The 27158-nt window shown below is 42.2% G+C and overlaps 1 protein-coding gene across 1 annotated transcript in view; it reads left to right on the top strand.

Moving 5' to 3' along the window:
* The first annotated feature begins 10418 nt into the window (after nucleotides 1-10418).
* APPL2 (adaptor protein, phosphotyrosine interacting with PH domain and leucine zipper 2) overlaps nucleotides 10419-27158 on the top strand; it is a 32184-nt gene continuing 15444 nt past the window's right edge. Inside the window, exons 1-5 of the mRNA XM_042838020.1 lie at nucleotides 10419-10526; nucleotides 14843-14941; nucleotides 23928-23987; nucleotides 24452-24523; nucleotides 26513-26600. Coding sequence (XP_042693954.1) covers nucleotides 10473-10526; nucleotides 14843-14941; nucleotides 23928-23987; nucleotides 24452-24523; nucleotides 26513-26600 — 373 coding nt within the window. The 5' untranslated portion in view covers nucleotides 10419-10472. The remainder of the gene's footprint in view (nucleotides 10527-14842; nucleotides 14942-23927; nucleotides 23988-24451; nucleotides 24524-26512; nucleotides 26601-27158) is intronic.

Here is a 27158-nt window from a genome sequence, read left to right on the forward strand (position 1 = left end):
CCTACTGATCCTATAAAGTTGCAAACTTTCTTTTCAAGAGAGGCCCCTTTGCACATAAGGCTCTAATTTTATTAGTATTACAGGAAGATGTTATCCCTCCTTTATTCTCCTTTCATTTTTGTGAACTTTTTCAGACTTAATTCTTCCTCTGAAGAATGACTGATGTAGATTTCCATTGCAGTGTTCCTCACACAGTAATTGGTTCTGCCATTCTGCTCGTGAGGCCAAATAACGCAGTCACTGCCTCTTTTTTGTATGTGGCATACCTGCAAAATGTAGAAATGGGAGATACGGCCTTGTGATTAAAACTGTCTTCATCAAATTCATGTATTTACCTGCATCTGATTGTTTAACAAGTTGTGGCCTTCTGATACTTGAAAGGAGCATATGAACAGGAGGGGGAACAGCTGTTTATGAGAGTGGATAGGAATAGGACAAGAGGGAATGGTTTTAAACTGAAACAGGGCAGGTTTAGGTTAAATATCAGGAGGAAGTTTTTCACTCAAGAGTAGTGAGGCACTGGAACAGGTTGCCCAAGGAGGCTGTGGATGCTCCATCCCTGGAGGCATTCAAGGCCAGGCTGGATGTGGCTCTGGGCAGCCTGGTCTGGTGGCTGGCAACCCTGCACATAGCAGGGGGGTTGAAACTAGGTGATCATTGTGGTCCTTTTCAACCCAGGCCATTCTATGATTCTGTGATTCTATGATCTTTTGAAGACCAAGATAGGCTAAATTTTGCCATTATTTTTACAATGGCTGTGTATAACTCACAGTGTCTATATATAATTCACACTGGGCAGGACTTTCAGAACTTGTCTGTGCCATTTTATTTAAAAAATGAAATTCTGCTTTAACAAATATTAGCCAGATTTAAAAGAGAGAAGTATATGTCTATCAAAACAGCACTTCTTCCTACAAATGTGCATTTAGTACTAGAGGATGCTAATTATTTAGATTAACTGCAGCTGATGTCATGTTAGGCACACGGAAAACAGAAGTTGTTCATATGATTCCCAACATGGAAGCAAGGTGTTTTAGTTTATTCAAAAAAGGACAATTATATTATTTTGCACGACTGACAAAGATCAAATTATGTTTTTAACATTGAATTTTAATCAGAATGTGGTTTTTGACAGACATAAAATACAAGTAAATTTTAAGCACTTAAAGGGCTTCTTTTTCTGCAGGATTTATGAGAGCAGAGTATTTGTGCAATGCAATAAAATAGACTGTAAGCAATCAGTGAGAGATACAGGATGTTCTCACAAAAGAGATCCTTATAGCATCTGCATAAAGGGGACAATGTCCTCACATTTATATTAATAGCAATGAAGACATTCATTCTTTTTCTGACATGAAATAAACTTCTGGACTCACAAGCTGAAGTAAATGGTAGAGAACCACAGAAACAGAGATCATGAATCATTTTATCTAGTTTCATTCATTTCAGGTTTAACAACTCAATGGAGACAACACACCACAACCCAAGATGAGCTGTTCCTCAACACATCCCTGGCATTACTCCCAAAACACCACTGTTTTGTTTCACAGTATTTGTACATGTAAATCTGTTCAAAAATCATGGCTTGAGACTCTGGAAATATATGAGATTTCATATAAATTATGAACTTAGCTTCTGCTGTGGAGATCGACTTCTTTGATTTCTGATCAGTGAGCATTTACATTTTGGGGCTTGTCTTTGCTCTTCCATCCATAATAATAAGGAGTGGTTCTTTTGAGCAAAAACGTAATCTCTCTCATGACCCCATGCAGCAAACCTGCCCTGAATGGCAACGCATGCCATCACAGCTCTGAAAGCCAACCATACTCTTCCTGGGCTGCATCAGAAGAAGCATGGTCAGCAGATCAAGGGAGGGGATCCTGCCCCTCTGCTATGCACTGGTGAGACCTCCTCTGGGGTACTGAATCCAAGTGTGAAGTTCTCAATACAGGAAAGATATGGACCTGTTGGAGCGCATCCAGAGGAGGGGCACAAAAATGATCCAAGGAATGGAGCACTTCTCCTGTGAGGACAGACTGAGAGATCTGGGGCTGTTCAGCCTGGAGAAGAGAAGGTTCTGGGGGGACCTGAGAGTAGCCTTTCAGTATCTAAAGGGAGCTGTAAGAAAGAAGGAGATAGGCTCTTCAGCAGGGTCTGTTGTGACAAGGGAAAATGGTTTCAAACTAAAAGAAGGGAGATTTAAATTGGATATAAGGAAAAAGATTTTTTGCATTGAGGGTGGTGAGGCACTCGAACAGCTTGTCAAGAGAGGCAGTGGATGCCCCATCCCTGGAGAAACCCAAGGTCAGGCTGGAGGGGCTCTGAGCACCTAATCTAGCTGTAAGCATCCCTGTTCATTGCAGGGAGTTGGACCGGGTGGCCTTTAAAGGTCCTTTCCAATTCAGACAATTCTATGACAAGCAGATGGTTTCATTGAAACAAAGCCTTTGTTTCTTGATGTGGTTTTTAAGATACTCAGCATTGCTCCCTTCTGCAATGCCGTGACACAGTGGAAAGCAAATGTTATGCACTGTATACACAAGCAGTTCCATTCAGGTGAGGGCTGAAAAAGCTCTACAGACTTTCTTTTGTCATAGATCTCTCTCAAAGCAATTACGTTAGTTTAAATGTTGATGGGAACATTTTCCATGACGTTATTTCTGTTCTCCCAGTCATGGGTTTGCATTGCTGTTCCTCTTCGGGCTTTTTTTGTTTTTGCTATTTCACACAAGTTTGATTTCAGAGAGTGAAAAACTAATTAGGAGCCATGAGTCCCCCTCTAAGAAAACCTCATGAATATAATTAGATCCTATTGACTCTGTCTGCTGTACATGTTGTCCACATGCTTTGTAGTTTTCACAAAGACAGATGATTTCTGACCTAGGATCTTGTCAGCACTTATGTCTAGAGAGTATTTAAAGACAATGACTCTATGTGACCATTGAACTAAATGTTCTGGTTTTAAAAAGTGAAAGAAAAACAAGGATAAGCAATGTATTACCATAAATGAATTTGAAAGAGCTGGAAAACTATTTACTGATCCGGCCAACATTAATATGCCTGATTAATCTCAAAGAATTCGGCAGGCCTGATATAGACTTTTATATTTGTAGGATTGGATCTATGTAGCCGAGCATACAGGTAACACAAAGAAATGTTGCAGGTGTTACAGAACAGAAATCTTAAAATAGGAAGCAAAAGGAAGGGCAGCTTCCCAGCTATGAGGCAGATTCAGTAGGACTTGGTGTAAGATGCTCAAGCAGTAGTATGTGGTGAACTGATTATGGCCAGCAAGCTGCAAGTGGCCTGGTGGGGTAACTCGTCTTGCTTGCAGCTTGCTTGCCGTGGCCTTTCCCCTGGAAAAATTCTGTGAGCACACTGAGAGATTTGCCAACAGGAAGCATTACAGCAACAGCAGCAGCCTGGCCCTGCTGTCACCCCTCCCAGAAACCACACTCTTACCCATGGTGTCAAACCCATGCATCTCAGACAAGACAGCCCAAGAGCTACAAGGTTACGACAGGTAGTAGCAGTAAGTGGCTTGTAACCTCTGCTGTAATCATGCAGCTATCTGCACCCCTTGTAACCCTGATGGGCTCCCAGGAAAGGAGGCCACCAGCATGCCAGAGTGACAATTGTGCTACTGGCAACAATGCTGCAGCATCTCAGCACACGCTCTGAGATCAGGTCCAGCAGGTCTTCTCCTCATCCAAAGGAGAGGAAAGGGTTCCAGTATTTATTTGGCTTTCTCCATACAGCTTAAGAGCTTCTAAAAGACTATCACAGGAAGAATAATTGGAAGGTCTGTTCTAGTGAAGCTGGAAGCCTCTGAGCATTTTGGAAGAACACAGAGCTTGGTGAGATGGTTCCTGTTGCTCCAGATTGAGGTGTCCAAATCTTCTGCCTGGGCAGAGGGCAGCACTGCCTTCTCCTGGTATGGCTGCACTTGTTTATGTACCCATGTTCATGACACTGCCCTGGCGCCCTGCCTAGAGGAGTCACTCCCCTTCAGGAAATAAACAGACTGTGGTAGCACTGCCCATACAGGCGTTGCTTAGAGCTTCCTCCCTGCTTTCTGTCTCATCCTCTCTTTTTTCTGCTCTTTCTCTGCAAACACAAAATGATGTCCTGTGGCACCACCATGTCACAGAACCACAGGGTACGACCCCTGAGTCTGTCTTCCCAACCCTGGCTCAAGCAGGAACACCCAGCACTCGGTGCCCAGGACCACATCCAGGCAGCTTCTGAAGGTCTCCAAGGAGAAGACTCCAAAGCCTCTCTGGGCAGCCTGTAGCTCTTCACTATCACAGCATTTATATACACAGAATAAGAAGACCCCAAAAAGCAAGCAAGAAGGCCAAAAGGGATACACTAATGCACTTCTAATTGTTTCCACACTTAAGATATATTCTAATATTGATATCTAAATTTTTAACTTTAAGTAAGACTAGAAGTTTTAACTTTGACTAAATCTGAATATCTCTTATCAATCAGTTTTTTTAGTTTAAGCAGGAGTGATGCCAAGGGAAGAAGAATCAAACTGAGAGATCCAAGCTAGATAATATGAACTTTTCAATTCTGTTGTTCAAAACAGAGTGCAGGGCCTGGTTTGTTCAGATGGCCTCGTGATAAAGAAAAAAAGTCTGAAATCTGACTTTAGACACAATGACATTAGGTGCATTTGCATGTGCCATCTGCATTCATGTTGTATTTTAAAAATGATCCAAGGAAGGGCTCTGAGTAAGTATTGCTCTGACACCCAGGTGGCAGCCCTACCTGCAGAGCAAACCTGCACTGGCAACACAGTGTTTTGGCCTCTGGTAACCCTTACAGCAAACAGATTAATCATTAACAATTCATAAAACAATTATATATCAGGCATTACATTTCTCTTACTTTAACGTACAAAATTGTACCACGTGCACGTTTATTTGACAAAATGCTTATTTTTCTTTATGCTACTTGTATTTTACAGCAAGATTTTTCTTGCTACCTCAGATACACAAACTCCATTGGATTATCACCTGGAACAGGGGAGATGTTTGCTATGCTACTTTAGGGAGCAGTACAGGTAAAAGAAGCCTGTAGCATCTGCCCAAGCACTGCAAAAACTGCATACAGAAGGTAATACTAGCTTAAAGAATTTCAGTACTTCCTTCCACCAATGAGCTGCCCATCCTCTGCTTGCTCCTCCTACCTGGAAAGCAAATACAAAATGGGAAAGCAGATACCCTTCAGCAGTCAGACTGCAGATAAAGAGCCACGTGGACACCAGCCGAGGCAGTGATGGGTGGAGCGAAGGCAACACCTCTAGCAGGCATTGTCATCACAGGCTTGAGCTTTTGAAACCACGCTCTTATTCTGGATCTAGATGGAGGCTGCTGCTGCTGATTCAAGTACGTGGTTACATAAGGGAACTTAATTGTACTTAAATTACATGAAATTAAGTATGGCAGTTACACCCTTCACCTTTAAAGAGGTTTTAATTTGATCCATCCCACTCTCAAGTACATCTGTACATCTCCATCCTGGCATACTACTAATGTGCTTAATGGAAATAAGCAAAGCCATGTGTTTTACATTAACACAAAAAGCATGAGATCTTGGTTGCATGGCAATTAATAATTTCAATGGAATTTTATTTCAGCCTGGTATTATCTTGCGGGTCACACACAAAATCACAAGACACTCTCTCAGTGTCCAGGAGTTCTCATGTGCAATAGATGCCCTATTATTAATCTAACCAGCAATGTCTTTACATACTGTTAAAAATTATTTTCAGATGCTTCTGGCACTGAGAGTAATTAGACTATCTTTCAAATCCTTCATTTGCAAAAAAATTAATTTGAAGCAATTTATTGCAACTATATATACACCCTCTGCATTATATACCTTCTGTATTTATACAGGGCAACTACACAACTTGGGGTAAACTGTTGTACCTCTGAAAGTCATCCGTAGTTCAAAGGTTTCTTTGTCGCTGTGTTAAATGCACAAATAGACTGAGCTGACTTAGCAAACATGTGACTAGCACATTACTGCTCAGAAATTTCTTGTAACATACAAGGTATGAAGCCAGAAAGGAAATATAATGCAATATGTTCTTTAAAGTTACAATGAAACATACGAAAAAGAAAACACAGCGCAACGTGACTAAGTCTGTAACCAGTCTAACTGGAAACAAATAATTATAGTCAGCTCTCCATTAATTCTGGGTGGATTATCAAATTTGAAAATAAATTAGGCTAAGGATGCAGAACAGCTGCCCTGTTTCCAAACCAGTCAATTAAGGTTGGCAGGGCTCAGTGACTCACGTGCAGCACCACACAGATTCAGCATTACAGCTTCCAGCCCTGACGGGGCAGCTGGGTGGTTTGTTACCAACAGACATTCCTGACCAGCCTCAAACTAAACTATCACGCATAAACCCCCAAACTTAGGTTTGAAGACACACTGATCTCTGCCAATTAGCATTAATGTTGTAAGTTTTCATGTCACTTTGCCAAGAGATACGCATAGCAGGCAAATCTCAAGCTCACAGATCAATCCAAACTTTCTTCTTGCCTTTAAAATCTCTGCTTTTCTCAACTATGAGATCCTTGAGCTACATTCAGGCTTTTGCCATTTTTTACCATTCCTACTCAGAAACAGTACAGTTAGTTCATGAGATGTGTTACTTCATCCTCAACACTCAATTATGTATTGCTTTTATTTGATGTCACTAAGTCTTATTAGTTTTATAAGCAGTGCACATCAATTTCATTTTAGCCATTACAGGAGTTTCACCTCAAGCCTTCACATTCTAAAAGGCATTTATCTTAACCTAATCAAGTCATCTGTGGCTTTCAGAATGAGCATATGAAAATTCATTGGACTGCTTACTGGAACTGTTTTCCAACTCAGCTCATGCTTTGACAGGTTTTTGGAAATAGAAAGTACATTCCAGTGACTGGTTCTAGGTACTCTGTTCACTGCTTCCCTATTCTCTTTCCATATGTACAGTGTTCACCTTAAATATGTCTTCATGGAGTAGCTAAGAAAATCCTTCTTCAAAGCTATCAAGCTTTGAAGAAGTCAGCCTGAGCACAGCACTGGTAGAGGCACCATAGCGTGCTGCAAGCTGGCATGTACCTAATTTCTGCATAGTATGGCTACAGTGGCAAAAATAGTCAAAATCTTCAGTGGTAGCACAATGGATTATTTTAGCTATTTTAAAAACAACAGAGTTGTCAAGACTGGAGAATAATTCCTGAGATCTAATCAAACTGGCTGCTCGGGAAAATAATTTCAATTCACAGTAATCCAAGGAAAAGATAATTCCAACAATTCATAGGCAGAATGCTATTTTTTATTCAAAAACATCTGGACTGCACTGGGGTAGTGTAATAAAAATGTTCTGGTCGCTATCATAGAATCATGTAATCACAGAATGGCCGGGGTTGGAAGGGACCTTACAGACCATCCAGTTCCAACCCTCTGCTGTGAGCAGAGCTGCCACCACTAGAACAGTTTGCCCACTATGCATAAGAAATCAATAAAGTGTATAGACCTGTAAGGCAAAGAAGAACGTGAGATACTTGCTAGTCACTTTCCAATAGTTACTTAAGTGCTTTTAGTTTTATTTAAGTGAGACCTGTTAACTGTCCTCAGTTTTGAAAAGGTGACAACAGGATTCCACATAGGACCCTTACACTAAACAAAGCCATTGAGAAGAACAAGATAAGATAGTTGTTGTGAAGGAAGACAACATGAAATGAAAACACAAACCATCTTTAGATCTTGTTGGTGGAAGAACAACCTAATGGGGAAGAGCTGTTGCTGAGCTATTTCAGGACATGGGGATGGGAGGGGACAGAGAGAAATGAGGATAATTGTAACAAATATTTGGGAAATATTCCAAAATGCCCTGAAGCTACATTAGCAGATATATAAAGCATGGACTTCTCTTCCTCAGTGAATTTTAAATAATGTTTTCAAAATCTTTGAAGAAAGAAAAATAAGCCTTTAATACAGATTGACAAAACTGGCTCAGAAGAGGTCACGGATTCCTAAGTCTAATGCCTATCTTCATATTCTATACACACAAAAAAACCTCTGAATTCTTTGCACTATTCTAAAATTCTCTGAACCATTATCATTATAAAGCCATACCTATTTTTGTTTTCTTACTGTGTAAATGTATACTGTCCATCAAACTTGATACATTCAAGCCTAGCTAGTGATTTGCATTACTGCTCAGCGTCTTTATTCAGGCAGGAGAAGGAGACTGAACGTGAGAACTCTGTTCCTGCTGTAGGGGCTGGAACAGGGAGTCCAGATTCACGACTGCTGGAGTGGAGTCATACCATGGCAGCATTGGCACATTGGGTTAAAGGTCCTATCACAAGCTTCAGAATTAATACCAATCAATGTCAGACCCACAGAAATACCTTAGCCACAATTGCAGGGTTCAGTGATCGTTTCTTACATAATTAAAGAAAATGATCATCCAGCTGATTTGTAACATTTTTCTAAGACTGTATTTTAACTGAATTGGTCAGTTCAGTTCAGTCTTCTTCAACAGGAAGAGCTGTATTTAGCAGTCACCTTTCTTGCCATATAAAATGCTTACTATTGCTTAGGAATAACAGAAGTGGAAAATAGAGCAGGATTTAGATGCAAAGTGCGTCCACTTATTATAATGGCAAAACAGCAAATGCTGACTGTTTGGACTTCTTTTAAAACTCAGATTGCATGATTTCTTTTCCAACTATTTTTCTTCTTTCAAAGGAGATCGGCAACATGAAGTATCTGGAGGTGAGCATTTTTTCTAAGAAGATATCTTCTCATTTTGCAGATAATATTTTTGTTTGCATAATCTGCTTAATAGGCAAGGCTCTTCAGAAATGTTTGGGTTTATTTTAAATGGGATTTTATTTTTTATTATCTTTAGTTTTGCCCTGAACCAAGTGGAAAAATGAAAGGCTACACATGGCAAGTATGGAGGAGTTGGACTTGATGATCCTTATGGATCCCTTATGACTAGGGAAATTCAATTATTCTACTATTCTAATTGATTTTCAGTTCAGGAACTTGAGACTGTTATAAAAACAGGCATCTAAAACCGGTGGCCACTCTCCAAAAAGTGAAGATAATGAAATACCCAAGGGTCAAATGACTGCTGCATTTGAATATTCTATACTTGGTATAACCTACACATCTGAAGAAAGCGTTTATGTTATCCAGCACATTTAAGACAGCAGTATGTTGGTAATAAAACCATGGCTTTGTACACAAATGAGCAGTAAAGGAAAATATGTTCCTTCCAATACCCCCCAGCAGAGGGGTACAGCTGAGCTGGAAGTGACACACCTGAAGCACTCCGCATTCTGTAATTCTGCTTGCAAGTAGTAATCCACAGATAAGAAGAAATACAAGCACCCCAGACGAGGACTGCCTGTGAGCATGCCTGGCTTAGCCATAGAATCACAGAATGGCTTTGGTGGGAAGGGACCTGAAAGACTGAGCTCCACTCCCCTGCAGGGTTGCCATCCGCTAGAATGCCTCCAGGGATGGGGCATCCACCTCTGTGGACAATCTGTTCCACTGTCTCACCAGCCTCTGAGTAAATAATTTCCACCTAACATCTAACCTAAATCTCCTATCTTTTAGTTTAAAGCCATTCCCCTGGTGCTATCACTAGCACACCATATTAAGCTGCAAAGAGGTCTCCCCACAGCCTTCTCTTCTCCAGGTTGAACAAGCCCAACTCCTTCAGCGTTTCACTACAGCGCAGGTGCTCTGGCCAGCTGAGCATCTTCACGGCCCTGCTGTGGATCTGCTCCAACAGCTCTGCATCCTTCTTGTGCTGGGGCCCTGGACCTGGACACAGTACTCCAGATTGCTCTGAACTCAGAATGGCACCCAGGACTTGGGGTGCTTCCCAGAGCCTGCAGGGACAGTACAGTGCCTGAGCACAGCAGGGACACCCCAAGGAGCACTGCAACGGGACAGAGACTGCCAGAAGCCCTCAAGCCCCCAAAACGAGACACTTTTCCCCTCACTGCCATTGCGATCCTGCTCCCTCGCAGCCGAGGTGCATCTCCCTGAGCTGAGGGGAGGACCCAAGCCCCTTCTTGCTGTGTGAGGCACAGGGCCATAAGCAGGGCAGCTGGGGCGGAGAGGAAGGGGCACCCTCTGTCTAGGAGCTCTGGCACCACACTCCCCGCAGCCCGCTGGCCCCCGAGGAGTTAATGGCGGCAGGAAGCCACCCCCTGCCAGCCCTGCCCCGTGACTCGCTTCCTCCCACGGACGGGAACTGGGAGGAGTGAGCGGCTCCGGCCCCGCCAGCACAGGCAGCCGCCCTGACCCGCAGCCTGCGGACGGACGGACGGACGGACGGACGGACAGCCGCGGCCGCCCCCGTGGGGAGGGACGCCGCAGCCGAACCCGGGGCCCGCCCACCCTGCACCCAGCCGCGTCGCTAAGCCAAGATGCCCGCCGTCGACAAGCTCCTCCTGGAAGAAGCTCTTCAGGACAGCCCGCAGGTAGCGGGAGCCGAGCCGGGCCGGGGGGCGCGGCTGAAGCTGTGCGGTGATGGCGGGCGGGCAGGCGGGGAGAGCGGTGTCCGCGGGCAGAGCAGGACGGCTGGGGCTGGGGGGCGGCTCCCGACCAGTGGAAGGAGAAATGGGTCGGAGGGGTTAGCCCGTGGGTGCGGGGGGAACAGGGATGCTCTGCGGCTAGTGGCAGCCCTGTGGCGTCGGGGGGAAGGCTTTGACTTCCTGACAGTCATCTGTCAGGGAAAAACAGGTGATGTCTGCGTCTGGCAGGCGCTCGGGAAGAGGCTGGCTGTGGGCAGGTGGAGGTGCGACGCCTGTTCTCGTTTCCTTGGCTTTTCCCTCACGCTGTCCTATCCTGGAGGTGTGTTTGGGCACGGCGTGTTGCCCTGACTCCCTCCTGGTACGTGAGGGAACAGAAGTAGGCTAGTGGATGTGGCTGCCAGTGGCCGTGCTCCTCTGCTCCTTGTGAAGGGCCCCAAGGGCCGTGCATCAGATACAGGGGCTTCCCTCGGGGATAAGTGGGCTGAATCCTGCTGAAGGTGACCCCATTCTAAATGGGGCCAGGAAAGGAGGGCAGGCAGTTGTCGCTCTTTCCTCCTCAGTCTCTGCAAGCTCTGTGCTCCCATGCCTGCATCTGCTTTTCACCGCAAAAGCGTCCCCTGAGCAGTGTGGAAAACCCATAGCACAGAATGTGACATGTCAAGATGGATGTGGGCGTTCCAGGGGGATGTGAGGCCTTGGGAGCTGACAAGGGAGGGTGGGAGGAGGGGTGGAAGAAAGAAGTAAGGGGAAAGGGAGAGTGGAAATTTCTCAGAAGGGTGGGGAAGGTACACTTGAGGTCAAAATGCAAAGCAGGCAGAGATACAGAAGTAGTGGGCGAAGCAAGGAAGAAGAAGGGCAGGGTGGGTCTGCATGGGTGCTGCTCCCAAGTATCCCAATATCGTAACTCAGACTCATCTGCTGATGGACTAGGAAGAGGAATCAGTAGGTAAACTGTGGAACAGATGGCTAAAAGGTGTAAAAGAGTCTGTCATGAGTCATTTGAAGGAAAGATTGGACTTGCACCTGTCAGGAGTTAATGAGTCTTAAGGCTTGTCTTGAGCTGTTCTTCTTAACCCATTTTCCTGTGGTTTCATGAAATCCCATCCTAATAAGAATGATTTTTATTAAATGTTTATGTGTCATGGAATCTCAAAGCTTGTGTATTTTCAAAACTCGACTGGGAACAGTTTTGAGGAGCCTGATGCCTGCTTTGAGCAGGGGCTGGATCAGATGGCCTCCAGAGTTTTTTCTGAATTGAACTGTACAGTGTTCCACTCTGTACCGAATTGTGCTAGATTTATTATGAGCAGCTACTAATGTTTTTAATAGCAACCTCCCCAGTGCATTGTGGAGCTGAAGAACTTGACACACAGGGTAGGTGAACTCATTTTCCTCTTCAGTCAACGCTTCCATCGATGATTAAAAATGTAACACTGAGTGGAAGCTGCTGAACAAAGCACTGAATTGAATTTGGAGGTCTTAGTCTTTCTTCTGGCCTGAAGGCTGCTAACAGATCCTTTTCAATTACTGGAAGTAATGGGCTGTGCATAAACCTGGCTGTTTGCAGGCAGTTTTGGCTTAGGTTGGTCATCACTTTTTATTCAAGTTCTGTAACTTTGGACAAGATGGGCACTGCTTAACTTTATGCCATGGTCCATTGTTGATAAAATTTAATTTTTCATACAGGGAAACATATTTTTTTTTTCCCTTTTTTTTTTTTTTTTTTTTTTTTTGTCTCTTGAGTGGTGGATTTTACATTCGCAGCTCTATTGGGTTCTTCTGTGAGCTGGGTACTACAAAATCAAAGCAGACAGACAATCTCTGTCCCATGAAGCTTGCAGTGTAGCTGCTTATGTGATCATACCTCTGCATAAAGTGACCTGATTCTCTTCAGCCTCGTACAGACAGAGGGGTAATAAAATGAGGACATAACCTCACTCTTTTTAGGAAGTGCATGAGGTATGTAAATTGGTGCAAGGCAGAAGATTAGACCATTGCTGTTTCTTCATCACTTTTCTGAAGCTTGATTTTCCATCCCCCAGCACTTTTTTTCTGATTTGTCTCCAAGTGCTGACCGAAAATGGCCTTAAGAAATGCCTTAATTTTGAAGTGCTTGGTCAAAGTGTAGAAGGGAAATTTACTTAAGCTGCCATGCTAAAACCAAGGGAAATACTTAAGAGAAAATAATTTTTTTTTCCTGTGTTTCCAGCAACCAAGATGGTGATGCTATTAACAGGGCCTCCAAAACTGTTAGCTTATACTTGGATTTCCGCTTGGTTTCAGCAGCAGTGTCTGCCATTCCAGAACTTGTCAAAACAGCAATAACAAAAACTACAGATGCTGGAATTTTGCTGCAGTAATTTAAAAGTGTTCTTCAATATGAAATTTTCCAAGCGTAACTTCCAAGCTGCTTAATAATTTATTGTTTTTATTATTTTTGATCAAAGCCCCAATAACTGAGACCAAGACTTTCAGAAATGCTTTCCCAATGCTGCTTTACCCGTGTTTTGACATCCGAAAAACTGAATGTGCAAAAATTCAGTAAGATTTAGGAATTGGAATAACAGTTGGGTTTGTAAACCTGTTCCAGGATGCAGAAACATCATATGTAGTCTCATTCGTATAGCAGGGTGGCTGGAATGGGGTGGTCTTAATGGTTCCGTCCAACCCAAACCATTCTTTGATCTATGATTCAGTCAGCTGCTTTTTAGTTTTTCAGTCTTAGCTTGAGATTGGCCTTGATCAACATTATATGTCAAGTTGTTGTGTCATTTTTACCTTCCTTCGTTTTATTTTTTTTAACCACCCTTATACCCTGTGGAGTTTATCTGCTTTTCTGATACACAGCAGGGAAGATAAGCGCTGTGTAGATAGGAGATAGGTTGATGGCTTTAGTTTTGCTGATTTCAGTTAATGCATCATTGAAGATGAAACTTTTAAAAGCAGGTATTTTTCAAAAGCAGCGTGTGTTCAATTACAGAAATGATAATTAAATGCTGAAAACTCTCAGAATCATACCACTGTCCCTGTTGGGAAGAGAGAACATTCAGGACAAAGTTCTTGAAGGATGCTGATTTTGAGTTTTTCAGGGCCAACAACATCTTGACGGATTTGCAAAAAATAAGCATCTTGGGGAAGTACTTCTTGTTAATGCAGTGGGGCTATTTAAAACTGTGTTGAGACTCTAAAATAAGTTTACCACATTGGTACCTGGATGCTTCAGTAGTATTAGAAGGTTCCTGTAGTAGAGGATGGAGAAAGCACTCACTCTGTCAGTATTAAAATACTGGAGTTTATGGGTGCCCCTCAGGTAAGCAGATGAATCTAATTGGAGTAGTATAAATTAGCTGTGCAGATGGGAAGACATTGCCAGTTAGCATCAAACTCATTGGATTTACCAATGTTAAGACTAAAGATGGATTGTGACTTTGTTAAAGGGGCTCTGTCACATCTAGTGACGTTACGATATTGATCTGGCAAGTTCTGGAGCTCAGTGTTATTCTGAGATAATTTTCTTTCCCATCTCAGAAGCAACATTGTAATGTAATACATGTAATTCACAGTTCCGGATGATTCCACCAAAACAAGCCAAGGGGATTCATATCTTTAAGATAATACTTGTGGCTATGCTCTTTTTTCCCCTCCATTTGTTGCCAAGGCTGAGCTGGTAGAATGGAGAAAGTAGGGGGGTATCTCTGAACATGTGTACACATGTATGCTTGCTGTTGTAGGCGAGCACTCAGTTTAGTGTGGTTATGTCCCCTAGCTTTGTCAGTGGCCCTTTAAGTGTTGCTCAACACAGTTGAGAGTAAATAATACTCTGTAAATTACCTAATGGAAAGGAGTGCTTGTGATGCAGTCTGATGGTAGGGAGGTAAAGTGAGCAAGCACTGGTGTTTGACCCAGAGTCCTTAACGTGGTTTGGATTACTGTAGTCAGCAGGCAGATATTCAGGATTTTTTACATTCCTGCTTATGTTGGAAGGAATGCCTATTAGTTAAGAGTTGGAGTCAGGGAATCAGGAGCTGGCCATAGCTTTTCTATCACTTTCCTTCTTACTGCCTCAGTTTACCTATTCCTATCAGAAGGGCTAATTTCTACATGTTTTGAAATTCTGAATGAACAGAGCTATACAAAGTGGGAGGCTGATTGTTTCTGACTAATCTGTCTTTTTGCTACAACTTATTAAAGGAGTCTTTTGTGAATCTTTTAAATATTTTCCCTTGAGACTGAAACTGTTTGCTTTTTTTCTCTTTTGGAAGACTCGTTCTTTGCTCAGTGTCTTTGAGGAAGATGCAGGAACCCTTACTGAATACACAAACCAGTTGCTTCAGGCAATGCAGCGAGTCTACGGTGCTCAGGTAATTTTTCATTCGTTTTTCTTTTGTTATGTTATGTAATCTATGTTATGGGCAGCAGAGGATAAGTTACTATTCTGATGCTGTTATTTATGTGAAAGGTGCCAAATACCCGCACCTCTTGTAGCTTCGGGAGAGTCATGGGTGACTGACTGATAGTTCAGTCCTCTCTCACCTGGAAAAGTCTGAATGAAAAAAGGCTTCACCTACTCTGACTGCCTCCATACAGTTCAGAGAAGAGATACTGTGGTATGTCCTTACTTTACAGTATATTAGAAGGCCACCCTTTATAAAATTGCTTGCGTGCGTGTAAACACAATACATCGACAGATATTCACACTGACCTTGGGCATCTAACTTTGATGCTGTGACTCACCATCTTAAAGAAAGTCTGTGCACATTGATTATAGAGAGAACATATGCTTTGAGTCATACTGAATGTGAGTACCTGTAGTTGGTGTGAAAAATAGGAGAGCAGGAGCAGAACACCGCATTTTCAAGCACTTACACAACCTAGGTGACTGAGTCCCTTTGAAAGTAAAACTTGTCACTCATATCCAGTGCTTCCAAAAATAAAACAAACCTGAGTGAGAGTGAAACTAGGGGTTCCCATGTGCATAGAGCAGACGTTTCAGAGTACCATATCTAGGTCTTTAGAGATGTACCCAGTACGTCATGGGACTTGTGCAAGCATTCGTGTAAGTTGGGTGCCTGAACTCCTTAGAAACAGCACTTCTCTTCTTAAAGCAGTGTGGCAGAGAATGTGGAAGGTGCTGGGGTTGCTGTTTGGACTGGCTGGTGGTATGACTTGGAAGAAGGAGCAGTCTGGCTACCTACGTCATGAAGATGCAGCTTTGAAGTCTATGTGTTAATGTCCCGGATCCTATGCAAATGCAGAGCTGTCACAGACTTAAAGTACAGCTCAGATAGTTGGAAAGCAATAGAGCATATTGGCAGTGGTGCGAGAGGAGGCATGAAATCAGCACTGTGAGTCAGTGATGGGTGTTATGGAAGTCTCACTGAGATTTAGACTTGTGGGCCTGTTGGGTGGTGGAAATCTGAGACCAAAGAGCAGGTGGGATTGGAATGGGAAGGAAATCAGAGGGTAAATAAGGTTTGATTTTTAAGTGTCCAGTTCGTGGACTGTGTCCCTATCCGCTGCTGATGCCTTTTTCAGATGCCATTTTAGGAAGTGGTGACCTGTGATTCCCAAAAAAATGCTTTACTTTTGTTTGCCTTTTCGTTTCCATCTCAGTTTTTAGTCTTCTTTTGCCCCACTGTCATTTCCTCTCTCATTATATCAGTGCATTTGCCCATCGGTGCTTTGTGGTACGACTGAGTCTTTGCATTTTCTTGGCACTTCTTGGCCACTTCTTCCTGCGCAGCTCCTGCTTTAGCTTGATCTGAATATTCAGTCACTTAGGAATGTGTTGAGATGTGCGCCTTGAGATATTTCAACAGATAGCTGATGCCATTTGGAGCTGGGGGCACACAAGGCACACAACTGTTGTTTAAATTCAAGCTTAGTAGTAGGGGTGCACAGGAGGGCTATCTGCACCGCCACGGACTTAGGAAAATGCAGGTTTAGCAGCCTGTGATAAAGACTTGGCCAAGCTTGTTTGCTTAGCAAACAAGAAAAAGATCAAATTAATTATGTAAGTGTTAAAGGGAACCAAAATGTTTTTTCCCCCTGTCTCTGCTTTAAAAAGTCTCGGCATTTTGGTGTGAGATTATCCTACAGTTGGGATAAAATTCTGACTTTTAAATAAAAATTAAGAGGAATAATTAATTCAGCCGTATGCTATGGTTAATTCCACACTGCTGTGTAGGATAACACTGATTTTTGACTAATTTTACCAAGCTTTGCAAATGGTGGCATTTCCTTTTAAGGAGCTGTTTCTGAATATTTCCAAAGAATACATGCTTTCAGATTGAATTCACATTCAGTTTTGGAGCTGCACACACCCTTTACTACAAAATGTTATGATTGCATTTGCATCAGAAGGAGAAATATGATGCCGAATTGGCCACAAAACGTGAGTGGGAGGTTAAGAAATATCAGTGTGTAATATTTATTTTCTGCTTAATCACAACTTTAGGGAAAATAATTTTTTCCTGCTGCTTTTGTTAGGAGACTCAGTATCTGGGCCTCACTGGTTGCCTGTCAGGATGTGTTCCGAGCACCCTTCAGGGTTGAGAGGGAGTGAGATTTAGTGGAGAGAGTGTAGAAGTTGAGAGTGGTGAGGAGACAGATTCTGAATTTCCTTTTGCTTTATTTTCCCAACTGCTTTGTCTTTGCAAAGTCGCTGCCATTCAGTACTCTTACTTCCTTATCTGTACAATAGGAATCACAAGGACTGACCTTCTCTGAAGCAGTGATAAAAGTTCTGCTTGCACAGCCATAAAAATGGCCGTGATCACAGCCGTGGCAGTTAGACTAAACACAAGTGGGTTGTACCCATCCACAGAACTGAAAAATCAGAGGTTTTTTGCCCCTCGAAAACAGAACGACAGTTCTAACATTGTAAATCCTTTTCTTTTTGATTATGTTCTAAACTGTAAGATCTCCCAGATTTATCTCAGCCATATTTTCAACTTTTTTTGGATACGTTCTCTAGAATGTTGCTGTTTCTTTGTGATGAAAACTTGGCTTGCCATGTAATTCAAACCACTACTGCTTGTGCTCCAATAACAATAGTTGGTGGTTCTTAATGGACGCACTGCAGGGTCTCGGGGGACTTGCTGTCAATACCAACTGAAAGCTGTTAATTACCCTTGTGGATACACACAGATATTTGTCCCAGGACACTGCTTTGTGTGCGTTGCCACAGTAAGTTTGCAAACTGACAGTGAAAGCTGCTCTAAGTGCTTGGATCAATGCATTTGAGAGGAACGTGAGACAGACAGAAGAGGTTTTTAAAAACACTTGGAAAGTAGGAATTTTTTTGAGAGCTCCTTTTTTTTTTTTTTTTTTTTCTTAATCCCTAAGGTTTTAATTTTGAGCTACAGAATCCTGCTAGGTGCTGGGGATCTCACTTTTCAGAACGATACATATTCCAGCAGAACTTCATTTTGCCTGCAGAGCAGGTGCAGTGTGTGACTGCTGTGTTCTGAAGAAGGTCACAGGGACCAAATGTGTGAGCTGTGCTCAAGGAGCGAGGTTCAGATCTGGCAAAGCCACGTGTGTAAATATTGAGAAATATTTTTATATCTCTTCTTCAAATAAACCTTATTGTGTTTCCTGCTGTAGTTCTGTTCTCCAGTTGAACCCCTGAAGAAGTCTGTCACGTGGATGGTCACACAGAAGAAGTGTTCCTTACAGGGTTTGTTCTTCATCCTTGCAAGCAAATGTCTGTGCTGCACCTGGCATTACTGCTGTCTGTGTCTGTGAGTGCTGTGCTCACTGTTCTGCTCACTGGGCTACCTGGGCAGCAGGTGATGCAGCTAGCAGGGATTGTTACAAAACTTTGCTTATTGAATTGTGTGCTGAGGTTTCTGTGATGGTGGTGAGCAGCTCACATTCCTGACTTCCCACTGCCGTAAGACGTTTTTGTCAGAGCTTTGCCATCATCTCTGGTTTTTCATAATACTGCAGAAATGTGTGATCTTCACTTGACAAAACAAAATGCCATTTAAAAACTCTGGAGACTTGTTGTGTCTCTACAGGCAATAAGAAGCAATAAACAATTAAGCAAGTTAGAGGGGAATGGGATGGACTATTTTGTCCTTGGAAAGAGGTTTCGTCTCATTATTTCTGATGGATCTGTCTAGATACTGAAAACAGTGGTGGCATAAAGGGAATCAAAATAAACCCACATTGCCTTTAGCAATATATCCAGAGGGAAAACAGCGTGGGGATTGTGAGGAGGAATTGGGTCAGTGTCAGTTGTCTCTGTGAGCAGTTGCCTTGTGATGGCAGTCGCATGGGTAAGGCAGCAAGGTGCTCTGGGGCTGGCTGCCTCTTGATGGCCAGATCCTTAGGGAAACTCTCAGCAGTTAGGAAATAGTCTTGGTTTGTGTGCACTGCTTTACTAGGTAGTGGGATGATCTGTCTAGGGCTAGTTGAAATAGTGCCATAACAATGTTATTTCTCTGCCCAAATTCATGGCACTTCATTTTTCAACAGTGTTCCTTGTTTCATCATCCTGACTGTAAATCAGTATATATCAGCCTGTAACTGGTAGATTATGTCAAGTTCTCTAGAACTCGTATGGATTTTGAGGTTTATTATGTCACATAGCTAACCCCAAGAATTCTGAATTATTTAATTAGTTTGTGCCAAAACAATGAGTAAACACTGTTTCTTCCTTTTAATTGCTTTAATTCCAGTTAAAAACGGCTGGTGGAAAAGCTGTGTTGCCTTGCCAATCTTTTGAAACGATAAACTTTGTTAGCATTTCAGTCTCACACAGAAGTTTCAGCGATTATCAGATTAGACAAACACTGAAAAAATTACCTTCAGAAGTGACTTCTGTGAAATACTGTGTATGTTATTATTGGTCCATATTCATTGTGGGTTTGCACCGTGAGGTCTATTCGCCATATGCTGCTGACAGGTAAACAGAGTGTTATCACATGAGAACTAATGTATTTACTAAGCCCTGGGAGTTGCTTTTAATACTTACGATGAAATTGGAGTTGACACCATGCTTGAAAGCAAGCCAGCAGCGCACTAAGCAGAGATCTGGGTGCCCCAAGTAAGCATCGTACATGGATGCCCTGCTGATAGTAGTTATTTTGCAGGGTACTGAAAAGAGATTCTTTCCTTATTAACTAGACATCCTACGGTGGCTGCTTCTGCTGTTTTACAGCAAAATTTTGACCAGTGCCTTTCTTTTTTCCAGCTGTTAGATGATCCTTTGCTGAGTCGTTCATATTTGTGAGGACTGAATGCCACGCAGTGACTCAGCAGCAGAGAAAACTGTATTTTTGCCTGGTCTTGTAATGTGCTGGGCAGCCTGAGTGCACTGGTGAGGCTTGTCTTCATTCAGCCTTGGGTTCAAGTTTCCAAGCCATTTAATATGGAAACCTAAAAGTGTAGGGCTGTAACGTATACCAGGCTGCTGGAGAATTGTATTTTGTAGTTAGGTAATGAGTGTGTGTAGGCAGAGATGCACGAAACAGTTGTACCAAGACCCAGTTCTCTCTGTGCCGTGTGGTTTTGAAGGCAAACGTGCTCCCTGCTTCTGGGAGGATGAGAGGGCTGCAGCTGCTTTCTGTACCTCCTTCTACCACTTCACTGTTTTTTTCTTCCCTAATTTATCAGACAATAAGCCCAATGTAAGCCAAACATTACTCTGTTCCATTCTGTACAGGTAGGCTGAGTGAATAAACACCTTTTCATTATCTTGTTTATATGAAGGAATGCTTAGCAGTTCTGCGTGCTGTTTACTTGCAGAGTTTTAAAAATGCCAGCTTTAGCTGGAGTAGGAAAGTAGCTTTGTAGAAAGCTTTATTATATTGGGATTGAAGTAGACATGATGGAAGAGCTCCCTGTCTTGAGAAGTTAATTTATAGCTCACCCTAATCCTTTACATGACCTCAAATCTGAAGTCTGCTGGAAGACACTCTGCAGACAGTTGTCTGACTTGAATGTATTGGTTTTCTGAGTCTATTTGGGGAAAATAGAAGAAAGAAATTCTGAAAAGTGACAGAGTGCCTCACTGATAAATGCTTAAAGCAGTGGAGATGTATTACAAATGCATAACAGAAGAATCACATTCTCTTCTGATACTAGCAGCTTGGTGAATAAGAGTGATAATGAAGAGAGAGGAACCAGCCCAAAAAATCACGTGTCTTTACTCTGGCATGAGATCAGACACCAACAGTTGGACGTTTTGTAGCTGACTTGTTTGAAGGCAGGATGAGGCACTGAAGTAACCCCAGAGCTGAACTGAATGCTGTTTAATCTGTTGGTTTTTCGCTTGTGTTCGATTGGTGCTAAGTTCAGGACACCACTCCCATGACCTTACCGATGTGAACTGATGCCTGTGAACTTAGAAAAATGTATTCTTAGGGTTTGCCTTAGCATGCTAACTGAGCTTTTTGCTTTGTTTTTTAAATTTGAGAAAGCACGGGATTTGATCTCTGGTCATAACTGTTTGCTTGGTACCTATTTGTGCCAAACCTTTTGTCTTTCCTTCTACTGTATTTTTTTTTTTTTTTGCATTAATATTGCAGTGATGTTTTTCCTGGTTTGTACAATCATCAACTGAAAATTAATATATTTGTGAGGCCCAGTGCTGTTTAATTTTGCCTTCATGTAGAATATCTGGATTTCTGTTGAGGTCTCTGTTATGTTTCTGCCTGAAAGTATCACTTTGTCAATAGTTCTCCCATTCAGCAGTACCTGATGAATTCTGGAATTTCAGTTGGAAGAGATGTTGAGCAGGCAGTTGGGACTGGGTAATAGCTTTTCTTTTGCTGTTTGCTGAATTTCAGTGAGTTCAAGATAAAGGAAGTGAACATTGCTGTAATTCTGTAGCAAAACACTTAGGAACTGGGTTGAAACTTATTAAAATGATTTCCCTGGATTCAGTGGATCTGCCAAGTGAATAAATGCAAGTAGCTTTTAAGTCTTGAGACAGATTAGTAGTGGGAGTTGGGGAGGAGGGGGGGAGGAGAAGGCTGATTAGGAACAAATGGAGGAGGATTAACCAAACTTTCCCAGATTAATGTGTTTAGCAATGCAGTATTATCACTAGGTCAGCAGAGCAGTTTGCCTTCTTCCTGTTCCTTATGCAATGTGACTGCATTTAATTTCACTGGCTCAACGTGAATTGTTTTACAAGTGTTTGTGTTGTGTGTGTGATGTGATGGAAGCACCTTTGCAAAGTCTGGCACGGTTGGGAAACAGGAGGCAAGACCTGGGATTCCCTCCTCTGTGTGGGCAGGATTGAGTATAGGGTTGGTGGTGTTTTGGCACAGAGGATCAGTGCACTAAGAGCCATCAGAAATGTGTCCTGCTGGCATCAATGGGGCAGAACTAATATGTGGCAGAATAATGTGTGGAATGGTAGTCTCCAAGTCAGCCCAACTTTCTGTGGGGAAAGAAAAGGGGGGAAAAAGCATATTTCTAAATGCAGATGATTTCAAAAGATTTCTGACATGCATCCAGCTATAAAAGTAGCACATAGCACCTCAGTTGCTGTGCGAGGACTTGCTGTTCTTACAGTTCTTACTCTGCTTTGAGGTTGTATTCATGGCTGAGATCCCAGTCTTGAGAACTTCTGCTGCTTTCTGTAGTCTTAAATTCAACTTTGGGCTCCAGCCACACGCACGCAAACAAGCACACCCTTTTCATGTCATCAGTCCACACAGAGAGAGCCTCCTCCTGTCATCAAGTCCCTGCTTGCCAGCCAGCTCCCACTCTGCAGGTGGCAGAGTTTCTTGGATGTTGTGCTGCCTGCGGATGGGCAGTTAAAGCTTATTCCTACCCTTCCCTGAGCTCTTAACAAGGCTGGTTAACTAGTCACAACATCCTTATCCATCCACTGGCTTCAGAAATACTTATATGCCAAGTGGTTGTGTAAAGCTTTTTCATGTTAAAACCTTCCCATCTGTGTAACCAACCTGCAGATCCAGGATGAATCCTGAGTATTGCTACTTAAAGTGTAGTGATTGGTCTGAGACAAGAAACAAGTTCCTATCCATCATTGTGAGAGTGGTGAGAATAGTCATGAGGTGCACATGATCTGAGTTTGGACCAGATTAATTCCAGCTCAGACCCTGTTTGTGACTTGGAAGGCCTTTGCTCTGCTATCTTCAGCCTCCTCTGAGTGTTACCACCACAGTGTTTTAAGAAGGTCAGTTATTTTTCTGCTGCGCATTCACATACAGCTGCTGCAGTTAGTTAGGCTGTGGTAATGCCTCTTTTTTCTTTCTGTGCTCTTGTGCACACCTAAGCCTGGCTGAATGATTGGGATGAGCCTGCTGTCTGCATTAACCCTCCTTTGTGGCGTGCCACGGTGGTGCAGGCACAGCAGGCTGTAGAGCAGTATGTCAGAGGTGGCATGAGGCCAGAGTTTCAGAGTTTCTGGCCCAGATGGCTAGCTCTGCTTGCTCAGAGGGACACAGGGAGGGAACACACAAACTCTGTCCTAGTTTTAATCATTTTCTGTACCAGCCCCAGCATAATGCTGTTAAAGCAGTTCAGAGATTGCCGTGAGCTCTTTACAAGCTCTACGTGACCTTAACACATTTTATTTCCCCCTCCAAATATGTAAAGTTTTAAATGAAAAGTGATGGGTTTTGTATTTTACCAAGGAAAAGAAGGATCTGTCAAGGTTTAAAGCAGACCTCATTTCCCCCTGCTCTGTTTTACTTTTTCATTTTTAAGTCACTGCTAACAAATCAGGGCAATAGCAGTTTATATACTAGTGTTGTGAATATGTTCATTAGAAATTGGCATATCCAAATGCTTTTCCTTATTTTCCAGCTAGTTCAAACAAAATTATACATCCTCCCTACAAGTCTTGCTTTGTCTCACTCTTAAGGGTGTGTATACTTTAATTGGGTTTAGCTGTAAGAATACAGAATTATGCACTCTTTTGTAGTCCTGCATCAACTTCAGGCAGTTTAGTTAAATTGTAGTACATTCCCTAAGCAGGAATACCTTATAGAAGGGCTATCTACTGATTCTCCTTGTTCTTATAGATTTGGGGGAAAGGTGACTAACCAATATGAATCATTCTTAGGATGTTTCAACAACTTACATATTTAAAGTTGTTCTGAATCCATCTTGCAAGAAAAAAATCCCAACAAATTGACCTCTATTCAAAGAGGTTAAACTTCAGAAGCTGCGTTGATTATGCCTTTAGTTTGTCTTAATTACTGCTTTTCTACACAGGCATTTTGGGAATGTTCATGTACAACTGAACATCAGTGTAAGTAGTTGCAGATTTGGTCAAGGAGCTGCTCATGAAATAATATTAACAGCAAAGCAGCAGGCTTTCAAGTTCTTCTGTTAATATGTAACTTTTGTTTGTAGAATGAGATGTGTCTTGCCACACAGCAGCTTTCGAAGCAGCTCCTTGCCTACGAGAAGCAGGTATGTTCAACATCTTACCTTTGGTTTACCCTTCAGCACCTGCAGAGAAGCCTGTTCAAAAAACATTCTTTCCAGAAGTGCTTAGCCCACAGGATTTACTTGATTTCATGTGAAGGGTTTTGCAAAATGCCCCGAGATGTTCAACAGTGTTAAGTCACTTCTCAGGATCTTAAAATATAAAAGAAAGAAAGAAACAGTGCAAATTATTAGTTAATGAATTTATGAAGATGCAAGCTAATTGGTTCCTACTGTGTGACTATTATTTTAAAAAGAGCCTAATAAGCATTCATTGTATGTTGTCTAAAACCTATTACTTTTGAACAAGAGAAACAGAGTATAAAGAGATGTATAAAGTTGCTATTTTTTCATTTAGTCTTACTGTAGAATTATCTTTTACCTATGTAGTAAAACACTTCTTGTGTCAGTTTTGTTGATACTCACCAAAGGCATGTTTCTATTTTCAGCATTTTGCCTTAGGAAAAGGAGATGAAGAAGTGATATCCACCCTTCATTACTTTTCCAAAGTTGTGGATGAGGTAATTTGAACTGCCAGTATTCTGTTATTACAATGGTAATGGAACATTGGAGGCTTATTTCTTGTGGCCTTTTCCGTTTCGGTTCTGAACCTTCCCACTGAAGGTGAGATTGTGCCTGGGTTTTACAGAGTCATTTAAACAGAGGTGGAAAGAAGTGTAGTACTGCCTTTTAGTAGTGATGCTTTTAGCTCTGCGGGGCACCAAAGCTGGATCTGTGGCTTCCTCTCATGTGCTGTTCTCAAAGCAAATCTCAATTTACTAAGTAGGGGGATTAGAAGAGAGTCTGAAGCACGACATGTTTCAAATAGACTGGAAATATTTTTAATTTCATTTGATTTAAAAATGGTGTATACTTTTTCAAGCTTTAAATGCTTTAGTTTGAGCCAGAACTGCCCGTGGATGAATGCAGGACGGTTAAAAATTTGAACTGCTGTGCTCACCCCATGAATTACTCCAAGGATACAATGAGAAGAATCTTAAAGGTGAAGTTTGCCCTTAGCCTTCTGCTGCGCATGTGCTCTCAGGAGATAGCTGAAAGGATCATTTACTGCCATGAGCCTTGTATTTGTCTTGTGAAGTATGAGCAGTTAAGAACTAGCACTTTCTTCTTCCTTGATATGAGAGAACTGTTCCCTTTGTGAGCTGAAACCAGAGAACCTTGCTGCAGTTCTTTCAGTCACATTTTCCCTCACAAGAGCCTTCTCTGTTCCTCAGCCTCCTTTTAAGCCTGTTAGCTAGCCTGTAAACCTTTGTTCCAGATGTCCTGTCTATAGGTGTTGAGTTGCTCTCATTAAGGTCTGTATTGTCAGGTGAGAAAAGCTGACTTCATCCTTCCTAAGCTGCCTGGAGGCCTTCAGAACGATACTGTGAGCAAGTGCAGGGATTATTGTGTCTGTATAAGGCAGAATCCCATATTAGGTGCTCTAGCAGTGTGATTGATAGTTGTCACAACCCATTTAAGATTCGGCATGCCGTTGCTGAAACAAGAGCCTGTCCTTCATCCTAAACAATGTCAAACATGCTTTAAAATATGTCTTCATCTGCTGAATTTTAGAGACGCACAAAGGGAAGAACAGGAAAATGCTGTGAAAGTTGAATGTTGCCCCTTGTTGTGATTGTGTCCTGGGCAGTCCTCGTGAATGGGGAGAGATTGCGGTCGCAGAAGTGGATTTGTTACTCTGAGCTATAGGGACTAACCAAAACTGGTCAGCAAGGGCAGATTACACATGCAATCTTATTTTGTTAATGACTAGAATTAATGGTGAACTGCCCTAACGCAGTATGTAGGACCTGGAAAGTTCTTGGATCCCTAGAAAACAGTAGGCAGGAATTAACCTGGGGCAAAACCCCCATCTGTCTCTCAAAATTATGCTTTAATCACTAAAGTACTGGTCTGTAGCCACGAGTGTCATTTTTCTACTAATTTGATCAGCAGCTGAGTTTTTTAGTGGTGTTAAGGTGCGTTTGACATGAATTTCCAAAGGAACCAATATAAAGGCCCAACAGCAGAATTTCAATAAACCACTTGATGTTTGCTGCTCGTGGATTTTTAGTGCCTTGGAAGAGGCTTGGGTAAGGCCAGAACAAATAATAGTGTAGAGGCGTTCATCTGTGAAGTTACTCAATACCTGACTTGACATGGGCCCAGGCAGCCCACTCTAGCTGACACTGCTCGAGTTTGAGCAGATGATATCAAGAGATGCCTCCAAACTAAACAATTCTGTAGTTCTGTGAATAGTGGTGATGCTTGGCAGTCTTGCTGCAATATTTCTGATCCCAAATGGTGGAAATATAAATCCACCAGAAGACCTGACATAATTTTTCTTGACGAAAGATTTGCTAAGAACTTTTTACTACTTGTGATTAAAGTTAACAAACATGCCTTACAGCCTGTATCAACACTGGCTACAGAGAGTTCAACACAGACAGTGTGTGTTACTCTTGTTAATTGCGTTGTGTTTTAGAGCATTCCTCTGTTCTCTGTTTTAGCTCAATGTTCTCCATTCCGAATTGGCAAAACAGCTTGCAGACACAATGATTCTCCCAATAATACAATTTCGGGAGAAGGATCTCACAGGTAAGTTGTATTGTAAATTTTCATTTTCCTCTTGGTATTTCTTCTTGCTTATTTTGTAATAAGCTGAGGCACAGTCATAGAGTCCCATGTAAGTATTTGTTCTTTTTGATAATCCATGCTGAAGTTGTGGGGTTTTTCTTATTTTCCTTATTTTCCCTGTTGTAGAATTGCATTGACATATACTTCTACTCAGATGTAAACAGTGCAATTTCACCACATATACATTATGCCTTGGCTGGGTGAAGTTTGGAAATACACAACCTTGTTCTCTGTTGTGTCACTGCACTTTTACACAAGCATAGTTTCGTTGATGCCAGTGACAATTTGGTTGCCTAAAACGCAGAAATTTAGCAGTGAATCTGGTTTGCAAACAACATTAATCCCTCCGCAGAAGTCTGGGATTGTTTGAAGAGCACAAGCAGGAATATTTTCCTAACTTCACAGTATATTATGTCCCCTCCCTTTTAAGCAGTTAATTCTCTTTAAGTCCCTGCCATACACAATAGTTCCAAGTAATTCAGTTGCACGAACTTGGAAATTCCGTACTTAAACAGCAAA

Source organism: Centrocercus urophasianus, unplaced genomic scaffold, assembly GCF_019232065.1.
Source record: "Centrocercus urophasianus isolate 14NV4802_14NV808 unplaced genomic scaffold, USGS_Curo_1.0 seq_73, whole genome shotgun sequence".
NCBI lineage: Eukaryota > Metazoa > Chordata > Aves > Galliformes > Phasianidae > Centrocercus > Centrocercus urophasianus.